The following is a 15,991-nucleotide window of genomic DNA, read 5'->3' on the forward strand; positions in this document are numbered from 1 at the left end:
AATGTCCTACCAAGAGGCTTTTGAGCAGTAGAGTGACATGGTGGACTGAATACTTGATGGGACACAAGTTAGTTCTTAGTCTTAGGTTCTCTGACATCTCTTCAGAAGGACTGTGAACTTATGTTGGAAGTGAAAATTGTTTACCCATCATCACTTTATTCCTGTTCTTTGATCAAGATCTACATGCAGAAACTGGTCCATTAGTAAAATAGTCAGGTTGAACTTTGCGCAGTGGCAGTGTTGGTGCCAGTGAGGTTTACATGAAGCACCACTATTGCTGGTTGAAAACTTTTCTCATTGAAATAGTCCGGTTATAAATTCATATGTAGAATTTGTAAAATTAAATTAAAAGTTTCTGTAATTGATCCAGGTTTTTTCAGTGAAGTTTCTCTTTTTGTCTTGGTACATTTTTATATTATAAACCAAATGTAATATCGTTGAAGACATTTTGAAAATAGAAACAAAATCCTATAACCAAATTCTAAACATAACTCTTTAAATTTTACATGTCTTTCCAGTCTTGCCAAAATGTATGTTGGTTTTTACCCATTTGCAATGACATCTTGAAAGCAATATAAGTATGTGAACCTAATATACCAAAAACATGTTAACTGATTATTGAACTTAGAGTGTATAATTGAGTTTTAATTATTATTATTTTTTAATTTTTATTTATTTTTAAGTTTTATTATTTTTGAGAGAGAGAGAGAGAGAGAAAGACAGAGGGCAAGTGGGGGAAGGGTAGAGAAAGGGAGACACAGAATCTGAAGCAGATTCCAGGCTCTGAGCTGTCAGCACAGAGCCCAACTTAGGGCTCAAACTCTCCAGCTATGAGATTATGACCCGAGCCAAAGTCGGAAGCTCAACTGACTGAGCCACCCAGGCTACTTTAATTATTTTTTAAAGTAATAGTTGCACATAATAAAAACGTACCTTTCTAGAGAAAGGTAAAGACTGGCTGTAGATCGCTCTCTAATCGCTGGCTTTATGTTCCTCTCCATAGAGCCTGACTGTCATTAGTTTCTTATGTAGTCTTCTAGAAACATCTGAAGGCCAAACACACAGACACACACACGCATGCATGCACCTGCATGCACATATACTATGTGTGTGCACGCTTGCGTGCGCGTGCGCGCGTGTGTGTATATATATATATATATATATATATATATATATAGTAGCCTCTGGATGTGTATAGATAGAATTTTTACCACAGGTGCAACCACCTGCAAGGAAGGCCTGTGGTATGCAGGGTGTATCAGAGTGCCTTGCATGCAGTCCTTGCTTTTGCACACCGATATACACTTTGCTTTTTTTCTCAAGTAATGTGATTTGGATATTGCTCCACATCACCACACACCAAGTGCTTCCTTCTTCTCAACAGTGCTGTATTTTAACCACTTCCTGCACATGGATCTTTAGGCTGTTTCCATTTTTTTTTTTTTTTTTTTTACTATGAACAATGCTCTAACAAATATCCTTACACAGTGTGAAGTTATTTGTAGCATAAATGTCTAGATGAGGAATTCCTGGTCATCTGCAGCGTCATATACTGGAAACAGTATATGCATATAAAATTATGGTCAATAATATTGTTATTGTTTACTGTTTTTACTCCCACCAACAATGTATATGAGGCCTGTTTCCTATACCCAGGCCAACGCAATACATGTTAATCAGTCTGAAGGGTGAAAAACTGTCTCGATTTAAATTGCGTTTAATCTAAAAAATTTTTAAACTGTAGGTTTTGAGTGCTTTTGGGTAAAGTTTTTCCTGTAATTAGACAAGCAAGCATCATCCATGAACCTGGATGTGAAGTCTGCTTGAGCCTTGCCTGTTGGTATGAGAATTTGGAAGAGCTGGGCAAGCGGGGCGCCTGGATGGCTCAGTTGGTTGGGCGGCCGACTTCGGCTCAGGTCATGATCTCGCGGTCTGTGGGTTCGAGCCCTGTGTCAGGCTCTGGGCTGACAGCTCAGAGCCTGGGGCCTGTTTCAGATTTTGTGTCTCCCTCTCTCTGACCCTCCCCCGTTCATGCTCTGTCTCTCCCTGTCTCAAAAATAAATAAAACGTTAAAAAAAAAAATAAAAAAAATAAAAAGAAGAGCTGGGCAAGGGAGGTTTCATCTCTGCCTGTTTCACATCAAATTCTAGGTACCTTTCCTGTCTCCCAGCTGAACCCGCACATCTGCAGAATCACGCAGAGTAACAGAAATAATGGGAAGGAGAAAAAAACCCGATATTTTAAAGACAATTTGATCTGGGAGAGGCTTATAGAAATAAGCATTTTTATTCACTATTTCTTGCTATTTCTGCGTTCCAGTAATTGTCAGGAATTACCGCCCTTTACATTGGGTGTAGTTAGCGAACCTCAGCGGAACTGAACCTGTTTTAAGAATTTTTTTTGGAGAAAATGAGTATGCTGTAGGGCAAGCTAGTTTGCAAATTAGTCCTCCCCCCCCCCCTTCATTATTTATTTTGAGGAATTGGACCTGCAAGACAGGAATATGTGTGTCTGAATAAGATCTTCAAACGAGGCTACTCAATGTTCAACGCAGAAGCCTCGAACACATCACGCAAAATACGTTCCAAAGAGAAAAATATAAAGCCTCCCCGAAAAAAATCTTGATCTTCCTCTCCATGCGTAGGAAAAATCTGTATTATTGCAAAAAATATACGTCCATCCTCACTGGATCCTATTCTATTCTCTTTCAATAAGCTTTAGATGCTAAAAAAGTGAAGAACAAGGTTTAGTGAGGTTAACACCTAAGTGCAAAGCGCAAATTTAGATTTGGGCCCGGAGCTGTGCAATCCGGATTTGCACGTCGAATCCTAACCCTACCCAGGCAGGGGAAGTACCCGCTTTTATCTTCAGCTGTTTTAAAAGCAAGCGGTTGTTAAACGCCCCCCCCCCCCCCCCCAATTCTGCCCTTTGTGTTAGCTGCCTCGGAGTTGCCCCTTCGCAACCTATCGATCTAGGGTAGAAAACACCTTGGGGCAGCCCCACCGCGGCCCGTCGGCGGGGGCGGGAGGGGGGTGTCCCCCCCCCCCGCCCGCTTCCGGCTCCCGCGCCCGCGCCCCGGGGGTTCGTCTCCCGCCCCCCGCTGCCGAGCCGGATCGGGGCGCAGGGCCCCTCTCCAGCGCCCCCTCCCCGGCGCGCTGCGGCTGGCGCTCCCCAGCGCCCCGCCTGACGCTGCAGCTGGGCCGGCGATTCGCCATTGGATTAAAAATAGCAGCGTTTCCCCCCCCCCCCCCCGCCCGCTCGTCCGCCCCAGGCCCCCGGTGCCCGTTCCCGCCCCGCGGCCCGCTCCGCCCGCCAGCCCCGGCTCGGCTCCGGTCGCCCGCGCAGCCCGCCGCCGCCGCCGTCGCGGGCAGATCCAGCGCTCCGGCTCGGCTCGGCTCGGCTCGGGTGCGCGCCGCGGCCATGCAGCGCCGGGGCGCCCTGTTCGGCATGCCGGGCGGCAGCGGCAGCAGGAAGATGGCTGCGGGAGACATCGGCGAGCTGCTGGTGCCCCACATGCCCACGATCCGCGTGCCCAGGTCGGGGGACAGGGTGTACAAGAACGAGTGCGCCTTCTCGTACGACTCCCCCGTAAGTGAGGCTCGGCGGCGCTCGCGGCGCCTCGGGGGAGGGTCGCGGTGCCAGCGGCCTGTGGCGGCCGCGAGCCGCGGAACTGGGCGGCACGTGAAGCCGGGGGAGAAGATGCGCAGTGGCAGCCGGGGGACCTCCTCCCGCGGCGGCGGAGTTGGCTCAGGGGCACTGCAGTTCGGAAAACACTTAGTGAGCGCCTGCTGCGTGCCGGGCGCTGCTTTCCCCGAGGCTGCTGCAGCTGAGCACTGGGTCGCCGAGGCTTAGCTCCGCCAGCCTTCCTAGGCTGACTGGGCCCCAGCTCCCAGCTGCCTGGCCCCAGCCCCGCCACCGTTTGAAAGGTAGATCCAATGGAAGAGTTCCCTGATCTGAACTGCACGTTGCGGATGATTTGCGTCCTCCCCGGGGCGAGAGTGGAGGGCGGGCGGGTGGACCGCATCGATCCCCCGTAGACACGCACAAGCCTTCTCTTTCTGGGACCGTTTGCTCTGCCCAGGGATTCCCGCTCCTGGACAATTCTGATTTCCTCGCTGAGCTTTTCTATCTCCACTTTGCATTGCTCCCCCACTCCTTTTCTTCCCGTTAGAATGTCACAGGAAACCTTCGGGTGCCTCCAATTGGGCAGCAGAAATAGGGGGGTCTACTGGATTATTACGGTTCCTTTAAGTCTTTCCCCTTCCTCTTCTAAATGAGTAGCTGGGGCTGAGATGCATTAGTATAAATTATTAAAAGTTTAGTCGCGGGTTGTGACCTGAGACTGGAGGGGGAAGTTACGACAGGTCACCGCCTTCCACCCAGGGAGGTTGGTGGTGTTTTTCACCAGGTGGTATGTATATGTGTGACAAGGAAAAGGAGGGTGAATGTCCCTTTCAAGAGTCAGATGGGCTTCAAAGTGACTCAGCTGTCTGGCGTTTATCATGTCTTTTTGAGGACCAGGTTATTTTTATCCACCCACTTTAGATCTCATGTGTCACCGGCAGATCTCAATGCAACTGGGAGGTGCATTGGATTAGAGGGACTGAGGCAGGTTTCAAACAATAGTCTAACACATTTTATTCACATTATGTAGAGTATCGTTGGAAGGGGAAAAAAAAAGAAAAACCAAATGAGAGACCAATTTTCCAAAGTATCCTTTATTATCTGGTGGGTTGATATTGGCTGATGTCAAAGCATATTTGTTTGTTATACATTGGAGTCCCGGAATTAATATCCTCTCTCTAGGATATTTCGTTTTTCTTTTATGCTAATTTCAGATCATTTGGGGGATAAAAATTTTGCTTTTCATTCATTACTTACTTATTTTCTTTCAAAAAGGTCTAAGTGGAATGAGATGGTTGTATTTAATACATACTGTGATCACACTACTTAAAGTGACTGTCAGCGGTGTCATTAAATCCTGTTCTCCACAAAGTATTTGAAAATGCCATTTTCAGATTTTGTGTGTAGTGATGGGCAGGTTCCCATTAATAGCTCCTAAGGGTGGAGAGGGATGATGGTCTTCCCTAACTTAAGAAGCAACTGACCGATTGTGAAGTCCAGGAAGAAGAGAGTGGCCTAGTCTTTCAGGATAGCACAACATGTAGAGTGGATAAAGCTACTTTTACTGTATTTGATCTGTGCTGCTCTTCAAATTCTTAAAACTTTGGTATTAAAAATCTTTACCACATTATATAGTATGTGGCAGGTGTGAAAAAAAAGCTGATTGTTTTAATTCACTTCCACAAATAGTTACTGGGAGTTAACTGTGTGCCAAACACCATTCTAGAAGCATCGTGTCCAGTGTAAAATGATGATTTCATTCATGTCACAGAAGTTCCTTGGGGAGACTGGGCTTATTTACAAGGCTGATGAATCATTATATTTCATTATCTATGAGGAGAAAGAGAAAGAAGGTTTTATAACAAGTGATGTCAAAACACTATGTATTATAACGCAAGATCTTTCTTTCTGGTACTGCTTCATCATGAATCACATACAGGTTCTTGAGCACCTACTGTGTGCCAGCTCCTACATGCTCGACTGTGAGAGCCAAACAGTTAAATCCACTGGTGCCAAACACACCAGAGGCTTTAATCTACAAGTGCCACAGGACTGTGGTAGAGGAAAGGCCAAAACCATGTGAGTGGAAAAAATTATCATCCTAGCATTGGATACTTTTGAAAGTAGCCATAGGTAAAGATGGATAGAAATAAAAAAAGACCAACGTGCAGTAAAGGTAAATCACATGGGCAGACACATAAGGTGTGAATGTGTTCTCCTTATTTGCCTGTGATGTATTGGGAAGAAAAAGATTGATTTAATAAGTAGTGAGGTCAGAACCAAGTAAGTAGAGAGTAGACGATGAGAGCCTTGAATACCTACAACAGGATCTTGATTTTATGTGGTCAGTTATGGAAAACTGTAAGTTATGTGATTTAAAGTGGAGTTAGAGGAAGACTAAATTGATCATTTTTTTATTATGTATCTACTATTTCTCAGGCGTGGTGTGAACAGCTTTGTTATTCCTCACCTGTGTGGGTATGAGGATTGGGTTGGACTGTATGGTAACTCATTTCAGTGTTCCTTCCTTTCCTTCCTGTCTTCTAGGACCTTGCACATGGCAGATACTCAGTAACACTTCTGGAATGAGTGAGAATTTGTTTTTTTTCACCTACCAATTCATCCCAATTTCATCCCAGGCCCATCTTCTCACCTTGACCTACAGGTTCACCTCTCCATGACTTGGTTCATCTTGCAAGATGTGTAATGGGACTTTCCTGGAGAGTGAGGACTTTGCATCTTTATCCCCAGCTGCTGGTGCAGCATCTGGCATATGTATATGCCAGGAACTCAACTAATGCCTAGGAAATGTATGAATTACATGTGGTTATAGGTTCTGAAAATGCTGAGGATACAACATATAAGAAACAGTGTGAAAGGAATCATGTAGGATTATCATGTAGAATGTGGTAACTTTATTGACTGTGGGGGACAGATGTGAGAGGGAGAACCAGACTGGCAGGGTTTGAACCCAAGCTCTGTCTCCCAGCTGTGTAACTTGTCTGTGGTCCAGTTTCTCCCTTTGTAAAATGGGGGCAATAATAGAACCTACCTCATGGAGTTGTTTTGTGGATTAAATAAATTAATATGTGAAGAGTGCCTGGCCAAGTAGTAATCACTATGGGAAGAAAAGAAAGAGATAAAGAGAGTCAGTCACGGGTTGTAAGCCCAGTCTTCAGAGTTATATAGAAAGGTTGGTGTGGTTAAGTGAAGACATTGGTTCGCACTTTTCTCACAAGCCTTCATGGACCACCATATAAACTCTACTTCTCTCCTTGGTTGTCAAACCCCTCATTCATCTGCATACACTCTGTCCTGCCTCCCCTCAGCTTCTAGGTTGCCAGCTCTGGGGAGGCCAGTCTCTGGGTCTCCAGTGGCTAAGACTCATATTTCCTTTCCTGGAGCCACCTTCCTTTCTTGATCATCTTTGGGAGTCTTTCTCAGCCTTCCCTTTCTACTTGAGACTTCATCCCTTTCTCTGAAGCCCATTTTACGTAGAGTCTATGTCATACAACAGAGCAGTTACAGTCTGTCTTCCATAGTTTGTCATCACTTCCTTCTCTTTTCACTTAACTGGGAGTTTTAAAACATCTGCTAGATGTGAAGCTTTTTGCCAAGCTTTAGGAATGGGGACAAGGAGGGCCACTCTTGTGCTATGTCTCTTCCCCACCTGTCTGGATGTGGAGAGCTTATCTTATGCCTTGTCTTAGGTGGGGTCAACTGAAAGACTGAGACAGGAGCTTAGCATGGGCAGTTTATTTTGGAAGGGTATCCCAGGGAACATAAGAGGAAGAACGTCCAAGGGAATAATAACAAAAGGAAAAAGGGAAAGCCAATCCAAGAGTGAGTTATGGAGCCGGCTGCCGCAGTGGACCACTGGTGCTCAATCCAGCCAGGGACTCCCTGGGGAACTGTTGAATGTATCTCAGTGTTCTCTGCCTGGGACATGGACGAGGGGAGTGTTTATCCACTGGCTCCCGTGGTCTGTTGATCAAAGGTGCTCCAGGAGTGAAATGCTCTCACTCTTCGAGGTTTGTATTTGTGCCAGAGGGGCTGAGCAGGCTTCCTAGCACCAGCAGCTGCTGAGAAGAGAGAGGTCTCAGGCCACACCTGCTGTGACAAGCAGCTGCAGAGGTGGCTCGAGAGGATGTGAGAGTCCCTCATTCCTCTCCTTCCCTTCCAGCATCAGCATTATTTTGTCAGAGGGATCTTGTTTCCCATTCTCTGAAGCTCTGAGGCCCCTTGGTGATGTTGAGATGTCACTGCTGGTTCTCCACATTCCTGAAAGTCTTTGTAAAACTCTGGGGAACTGGGGCCTCATGGTAGGGGCTGGTTTACATATCCATTGGGAAAGGCTTTGCGATCCTTTACTTGTAGGAACAGTTCCTGTTAGGGACTCACTGTGAGCTGCCTTCCAGGCAATGAGACTTGTCATCATGGTGGTTACTGTAGGGGAAAAATAATTTGGGATCTGTGTAGAAAATTCCTCCTCCTGGGGCGCCTGGGTGGCGCAGTCGGTTAAGCGTCCGACTTCAGCCAGGTCACGATCTCACGGTCCGTGAGTTCGAGCCCCGCGTCAGGCTCTGGGCTGATGGCTCGGAGCCTGGAGCCTGTTTCCGATTCTGTGTCTCCCTCTCTCTCTGCCCCTCCCCCGTTCATGCTCTGTCTTTCTCTGTCCCAAAAATAAATAAAAAAACGTTGAAAAAAAAAATTAAAAAAAAAAAAAAAGAAAATTCCTCCTCCTAAGGGATCAACAGATACAAGATAGTAAAACATTTATTTTTTCCTCTTTGAAGATATAAACAAACTAATTCTAATCAGGTTTACATATTAAAAGTTCCTTTCTAAAAGCAACTAACAAAAACATTTTTTTTAAGTTTATGTATTTATTTTTGAGAGAGAGAGAGAGAGAGAGAGAGAGAATCCCAAGCAGGCTCTGCACCAGCAGTGCTGAGCCCAAACCAGGGCTTGAACTCATGACCCGAGAGATCGTGACCCGAGCCGAAACCAAGAGTCAGATGCTTAACAGACTGAGCCACCCAGGCGCCTCTAAAACATTGTTTTATAGCAATGATTCTCAGGTTTCTTGACCCCTGTATACTCAGATATTTTCAAGGACCCCAAAGAGATTTTGTGTGGTTTCTATTTATATTTACCATATTAGAGATTAAGACAGAAAAATTGAAAACAACTTCCACTCTGTTAGTTATTAGGCTGATGATGTCATCAGATGTCATGTAGTCTTCTGAAAAATGCCCCTGTACGCTCAGGATAGAACAGGAGTAAAAAAGGCAGATAAGTTCATGTCATGAAAATAGTTTTGACCTTGTAGATCACTAAGGGTTTGGGGGCATGACAGGTCATACTTTGAAAACCGAAGATCTAGAGTTTAGGTAAGAAAAGTACAACTGGCTGCTTCAGTAACACATCTCACCTGTGTTGTGGCTTTTATGGGTTCACGTTTTCACATATGTGGGGATTGAATAATTGATTGTTAATCTTAGCTCAACTATAGAAGTCATGTGTCATGTACATTATTTTTTAAACTCATGTCCATTTTTTTGAAGCAAATTAAAATGTAGAGAATTTGACTCCTTTAGAAAAAAATTACAGCTACTTTGCTGGGAATTGTTGGCCTTTTTGGAGATGAGAATACCTTATTCTTCTGTGAGCGTCACTGTAGTGTGATCTGGCTGGGCTGTTTCTCTGAGAACCTAAAATTTTAGCACCCTGTTTTTTTCCTTTGGCCACTGGCTGGGAGATTTTTGTCCTCTTTTGCCGGGAAAGGGAAGGTCTGCCCGCCGGTACTTGGGGAGCAGGGAACTGAGTGGGAGGAGAGCGCGAGGGTGGTCTTGGCATCTGGATGTTGGATACTGGCTGGGTACGGTCTCCCGGTCCTCAACCTGTTTTGTTAAGCCATCTCCCATGTTGTAGGGGCTGGGAACCTGGGCACTACAGTTGCCAGAATCCTTTGACAGGAGGGTTCTGATTTCGGTTCTGCCAGCGAGAGTTTCAGAAGAAGGTGCTACTGCTATTGCAGCAAAGGCACATACCAGATGTGGGATTTTCATCAGCTTCGGAGTATCCGTCTGGGACTCCGAGCTACCTCAGCCATGGGGGAGCTGGGATCATCTTTGCAGTTTCTTAAGATGCTTGTGCATCTTGATTTCCTGAACATGAATGGTGGTTTCTTTGACCTTGGCTCTCACAGCTCCAGCCATGATTGTTATGCAAACCTCTAATGCCCTGTGTTAAATGCCTCCCTGCCTGAAATACCTAGAATAGTTGGTATTTTGGGTCTACATCTGGACTGATAGACATACATTACACATACACCTCTAAGTCTCCATGTATTCAGAATGGAACCCTTATTCCTACCTGAACTCCTTGTCCCACAGACCCGACTGCTGTGTTTTTACCTGCTTCAGAGAATAAATCTCCAGGGGTTACCAGTGTGGGAGGCACCACTGGGAGTAGAGGAGGGATTTGGGTTTCTGACTGCTTACCTGGATGGATTTCCAAACCTTCCTTCTCCCTTTTTCTTTTTTTTTAAATGTTTGTTTATTTTTGAGACAGCACAAGCAGGGGAGGTGCAGAGAGAGGGGGACAGAGGATCCGAAGCAGGCTCCCACGAGCCTGATGTGGGGCTTAAATGAAGTTGTATACTCAACTGACAGAGCCACCCAGGCGCCCCCAAACTTTCCGTCTTGTTTTACCCCTTGTTTCACCCCAGTTTCCAGAGTTACCTGGAGCTGCCGGTTGTGGAGCCTTTTGGAAATTCAGGGGTATATGTAAGATAGGGTCTTGGTTTTCTCTGTTGCAGGCCTAGGGTTCAGCTTTGTCAGCTCGTCTTAGTCTTTTAGTGCTTCTCCATCTTCAGTCCTGTTTCTATGGTTTATGTGTTTAAAAACATAATATTTTGCGGGGTGCCTGGGTGGCTCAGTTGGTTAAGTGTCTGACTTTGGCTCAGGTCATGATCTCACAGTTCGTGGGTTCAGGCCCTGCATCGGACTCAGCACTGACAGTGTGGAGCCTGTTTGGGATTCTCTCTTTCTCTGTCTCTCTCTACCCCTCTCTGACTTGTGCTTTCTCTCTCTTTCAAAAATAAATACACTTTAAAGAAAATAACATTTTTACAGTTCTTTTCTTTGGGTTTCAGAAAGGAGTGAATTGATTTATTTGTGTAATCTGCCCCATGTACGCTAGAATCCCACTTTTCCAAATGAGTAATGAAGAAGTCATTTCCTATCTCTTTTTGGCTGCCGTTAATTACCTTTTAAGTTGTATCGTTTTTAGAGTTCAGGAGTGTAAGGGACGATGCTGATCCTGTCAGGGAGCCTTTTGGGAAAGTTTTTGTTCTCAGTTGTAATGAGTCTGGACATCTGTGCAACTCCGAATTCTCTTTCCGCTCCCCTGTGTTGTCCTTCTGTGGACTGGAGCTCCGTAAAGGTGCTGTGCTTCATTTAGGGCCACAGGCTAGGAGATGTACAATATTATCAACTCTGCCTCCCTCTCCCTCTCCTGCTTTTAAAGAAACTGTGAAATACACATAACATAAAATTTGCCATCTTCACCGTTTTTAAGTCTGCTGTTCAGTAGGCCTTAGGTACGTTCACACTGTTGCGAAACCATCACCACCACCCATCTCTGGAACTCTTCATCTTGCAAAACTGAAACTCTGTCCCCCCCTTGAACAATAACTCCCCATGCCCCATCCTCCCAGCCTCTGGCAACCTCCATTTTATTTTCTGTTTCTATGAATTTGCTCTAGGTCCTGTATCTAAGCAAGATCACACGGTCGTCATCCTTTTTGACTGGCTTATTTCACTTGCCATAATGTTTTCAGGGGGTGTCCATGTTGTAGCCTGTGTCACAATTTCCTTCCCTTTTAAAGCTGAGTAACATTCCAATGTATGTGTATAATGCATCGTGTTTATCCATTCACGTGCCGCTGGACACTTGGGTTGTTCCCACTCTTTGCCTGTTGTGTGTAATGCTGCTGTGGATGTGGTGTGGCTCCCATTAGAGACCAGTTCTGGTGTAGGCTCCTTTCTTATCCTCGGCCCAGGCCCAAGCCCTTATCATCTCTTGCCTGGACTCTTGTGCAAGAAGCTTCTTCACTGACTACCTTGCCTCCCTTCCAGTCTGCCATAGTGCACTCAGTTTTTCTAAAACATGGGTCTTACCGTGCCATTTCCCTGCCTAGATGTTTTCAAAGCACCATTGAGACTTTCCTAACACAGCACCTCAAATCAGTTTACCAAGTCGATCCAACTTTCCCTGCCAGTGTTGTTATTTAGCACCCGCCCTCTACTTACAGTCCCTTTGGCCAAGGGACTTTGCCGCCTTCACACGCTCCATGCTTTCAGCACTCCATGTGTTGGCTTATGCTCTTCCCTTGGCCTGGAATGGCTTCTCCCAGCCTCTCACCCCCCTGGGAAAACCCCACTGATCCTTAAAAACCAGCTTGGTTGTTCTCTGTGAGGCCCTCACCACTGCCCCTCCGCCCCCCAGCTGAGTTAGACACTTGTTTTCCTGTGCTTTCAAAACACTCTGTACATCTCCATCATGGTTGGGATACTGCTTGTCGAGGACACGGAACAGTTGGGGTCTTAGAGAATTAAAGGGAAAAGAGAAGACAGAAGACTGTGCCATTTGTAGACCTGTGCTAGTCATGCTGCATCTGTCCCTTTTTTCCCCCTATTTTTTAAGAATCATGAGCATATCTTTTGGAATAAAAAATGTTATTAAAATTAACCAATACCATATATTTATTCTGTCATATTATAATCTGAAAAGTTGTAAGCTTGACCCTTGTCAAGCTAGGGAAAATTGTCTTGGGTACTTGCTGAGTGTTTTGTGTGTTGTGATTCTAGATGCCACAGGGATCTTGGTAGAGGTGTTCACACATGGTGGCCCTGAGGGAAGTGACAGGAGGGCTGGTCTCTGTGGATGTAGCTCAGGCATCTGTGCTGCTGCTCACGTCCAGTATTGCGGGCCGTCAGCCCAGGACTCCCCTTGTCCCCGTGCATAGGGAAGATGGGAACAAGAGCAGCTATTTTTAGGGCTGGAACAGGAGGCCAATACAATAATGACAAGAATTGAATGAATCTGGAACATGCCTGCAGACTAGAGATGTTGCTTGAGGTACACAATAGTATGTGCTTCCTGTGATGAGATTAAAAATAGAATTTTTTGGGGGCACCTGGGTGGCTCATTCAGTTAAGTGTCCGACTTACGATTTCAGCTCAGGTCATGATCTCATGGTTCATGAGTTCGAGCCCCACATTGGGCCCCACACTGACAGTGCAGCGCCTGCTTGGGATTCTTTCTATTTGTCCCTCCCCTGCTTGTGCTCCTGGGCTTTCTCTCTCTCTCTTTCTCAAAATAAATTAATTAATTAAATAAAAGTTTTGTGTTAATTAGCAAGCATTAATACTTACTTAGAACCTACAATGCATGTAGCACTGCCCTGGGAGAGTTGGAGTATTTAGGAGGGAAACAGGACCACAGTAAAGATGGGTATGGCATGGATGTTTCTAGCATGGTGGAATATGAGTGCCAATTTTGTGTATCTGTTAGGTGTCAAACACGGTACTGGGTACTTTTATATACATCTCATTTAATTACAATAGTAACTGGCTTGTAAATTATAACTACTATTGTTACTCTATTTTACAGAAGAAGAAACTGAGAGAGAGGTTAGGTAGCTTGTTCAGGGACTTGTTCAAAGACTGGTATATGACACAGAAGTGACTTAAGCCCTGATGTATCAGGAGGTTAGACCCTGCAGCACTAAATAGGGTATTTAAGTTTTAAATAACATGGCACTTGTAATGTATGGAGATTTCAGACATGAGAATGAATAATCAGTAAAATCTGGCAAAGTTACTGGTCTGGACACCTGGATGGGATCTGAAAAAGTGGCATTTTGTGGGAGGAGGGGACCGAGGCACGGAGCTGGGACCAAGTTCCACACACATGTAAGGAAGAGGGGGAGACTGGAAAGCAGGACTGAATCCTCTGTGGGTTGTAATGGTGGGTCTTGTAAGGTTAGGCCGGATGGGCTCACCAGTTATGAGCTAGGGGACAGTGGTTATTTGCTGTGGCTGTCCTGGAAGTGGAGTGAGAAGTGAGGTTGAGAGGTGGGGAGAGCTTGAACGCGAATCGAGCTAGGGCTCCTGTAGTTTTGGGGGTGGGTACTTTCATTGGGGTGATGACAGTGGGGCTAGAGATGGCAGGGTGGCGGGAACAAACTCAGAAATTTTGATCAGTGTAGCTTAGTGACCGAATATGCAGTGGGTGAAGGCGTGGAAGGAGCTGGAGGTGACTTCAAGGCCTGGAGCCTGACAGAAGGAGCGTATCAAAGGCATACATGAGGTAGGTGAGATGGTCAGTCAGGTGGGGGAGTACTGTGTGGAGAAACTCAGGAGCTTGGGGCCCTGTGTCCTCCAGGAATTAGAAATTTGAACAGATAATCACGTTGCACGAGCAGTCATAGATGGAATACATGCAGACTTTACTGTTTTATGAAATAAAATCATAGAGTAAATCTGCCCCGTATGGACTCCATGGGCGATTGGCCTAGAGGCGAATAGCTCTTGTGAGTTGCACTTATGGAAACTTTCTCCTAATCAAACCAAAGATTGCTTTTTTGGTCTTGGTTAATTTTTTGGGTGTGGCTATACAGTGGTGACCAGGACACAGATGTCTCTGTCCCAGCAGCTGTTAGAAATAGGCTTAGGGGCACCTGGGTGGCTCAGTCGTTTTAAGGTCCAACTTCGGCTCATGTCATGACCTCACGGTTCGAGTGACAGAGTCCTGCATGGGACTGCACTGACAGTATGGAACCTGCCTGGGATTCTCTCTCTCTCTTCCTCTCTCTCTGCCTCTCTCTCTCAAAAATAAATAAATGAACTTAAAAAAAAAAAAAAGAAATAGGCTTGGTGGTCTGTTAGTAGGATTCGTGGATTGACTGGCCAGGAGGAAAGAGGAGCAGGCAGGGGTCAAGGGTGAAAGTAATTCACCTATTGTATCCTCTAGGTACAGCTGCTGAATTCAGCTCATTTGGACGTGCCATTTAGGTAGGTTCTGCCATTGAGTCTCCAGCCTGAAGCTTTGGAAGGAGCCCCAGCTGATGTGCACTATATGTCTAGGCCTGCAGCGGGATCACTGACAGATCCAGCCTAGTGGCTGGACATCAGTTGATGAGGGTGGGTGAGCCGTGGGGCCGCCAGAGCCTGCAGCTGCTTCACCAGGGTCTTGGACCCCAGCACGTTGGGTGTCGCTGCTGTCTGGTCAGGGAGCTGTCAGCCTGGAGCAGCCATCTCCCGGGGACCCCAGCCGTTCTTCCGAGTTTGGGAAGTGGAGATAGCAGGGCCTGCTGAAGCCTCTCTTCTCCCCTTCAGGACAGCATGGCAGAACACCTGGCACAAGCCACCTACTCGTGTGCTCTCCTTTGCCTGCCCGGTCTGCTTTCCTGGAATGAAACAGCTTTGGTAAAAAAAAAGAAGAAACTGCTCTTTTCTCCGAGCTCCCGTGGTGGCGTGTGCTTACTGACAGCTGCCCACCTAGCTCCTGCCACCAAAACAGCATCTGCTTCTCTGTTGCAACAGGCAGCATGTGGAGGGCCAGACTGGCCTGGGTTCCACCCCTCCCCCCTTCACTGTTACTACTGAGTAGCAGCATGACTTCAGCTGGTGCCTTACTTTCATTGAATTTCGCCGGGCCTTTGTCTCTGTAGTACCTACCTTGCAGGGTTGTTATAAACATGGCTTCCCATTAAACCTACTTAATGTTATCTACCTCTCTAGTGGGATTTCGTGGCAGGGATCCTTCTGAGAAGAAGGTGAGATGGGAATTTATAGGGTCTTGGGGTTGCCAAGGAGAGACATCCCGTACTTGGCAATTCTGCATGAGGTTCTGCCCTACAGCAGAAGCCTTGGACGTGAATGTGTGCTGGCTTCCTTGGGCGGGGGGTACTCTGTTCAGCTCTATTATACTCAAATCCAGCTCATAGTGATGGGCTTTTATGGGTTCTCCTGGAAATCTAATCCTCACATTTAATAGAGTTTGTCAGGGGAAATGCATCCTGAAGAAAGCCATCTCTTTTTAAAAATGAGAAGAAATGAGTATAAAAGGTTTTTACCTTTGACAAGGTAGTTTCACATTTTCTCTTCTTGTGTGTCAGCTGGGAACTACTTAGGTGGATCGTGGCTTCAGTTTAGCACTGCTGAGGACGCTCACCTCAGTGTCTTCACTCTGATGGTTTTTACTCTGCCCATGTGTCCTATGAGCATCATAGTAGCTGCTCCACAGGCCTTGCCCTAACCCTTCCCCATCCGTTCTGGTGACAGCATCCTCATTG

General features: G+C 46.1%; 1 protein-coding gene and 1 non-coding gene across 2 annotated transcripts in view; both read left to right on the forward strand.

The window, feature by feature from the left end:
- Positions 1–220: 220 nt before the first annotated feature.
- Positions 221–363, forward strand: LOC125175939 (U4 spliceosomal RNA). The gene has a single exon (XR_007156073.1). It is a non-coding gene; the product is annotated as a U4 spliceosomal RNA (small nuclear RNA).
- Positions 364–3,333: 2,970 nt separating this feature from the next.
- USP13 (ubiquitin specific peptidase 13) overlaps positions 3,334–15,991 on the forward strand; it is a 119,904-nt gene continuing 107,246 nt past the window's right edge. Inside the window, exon 1 of the mRNA XM_047874640.1 lies at positions 3,334–3,588. Coding sequence (XP_047730596.1) covers positions 3,421–3,588 — 168 coding nt within the window. The 5' untranslated portion in view covers positions 3,334–3,420. The remainder of the gene's footprint in view (positions 3,589–15,991) is intronic.

Source organism: Prionailurus viverrinus, chromosome C2 (assembly GCF_022837055.1).
Source record: "Prionailurus viverrinus isolate Anna chromosome C2, UM_Priviv_1.0, whole genome shotgun sequence".
In the NCBI taxonomy this organism is placed as follows: domain Eukaryota; kingdom Metazoa; phylum Chordata; class Mammalia; order Carnivora; family Felidae; genus Prionailurus; species Prionailurus viverrinus.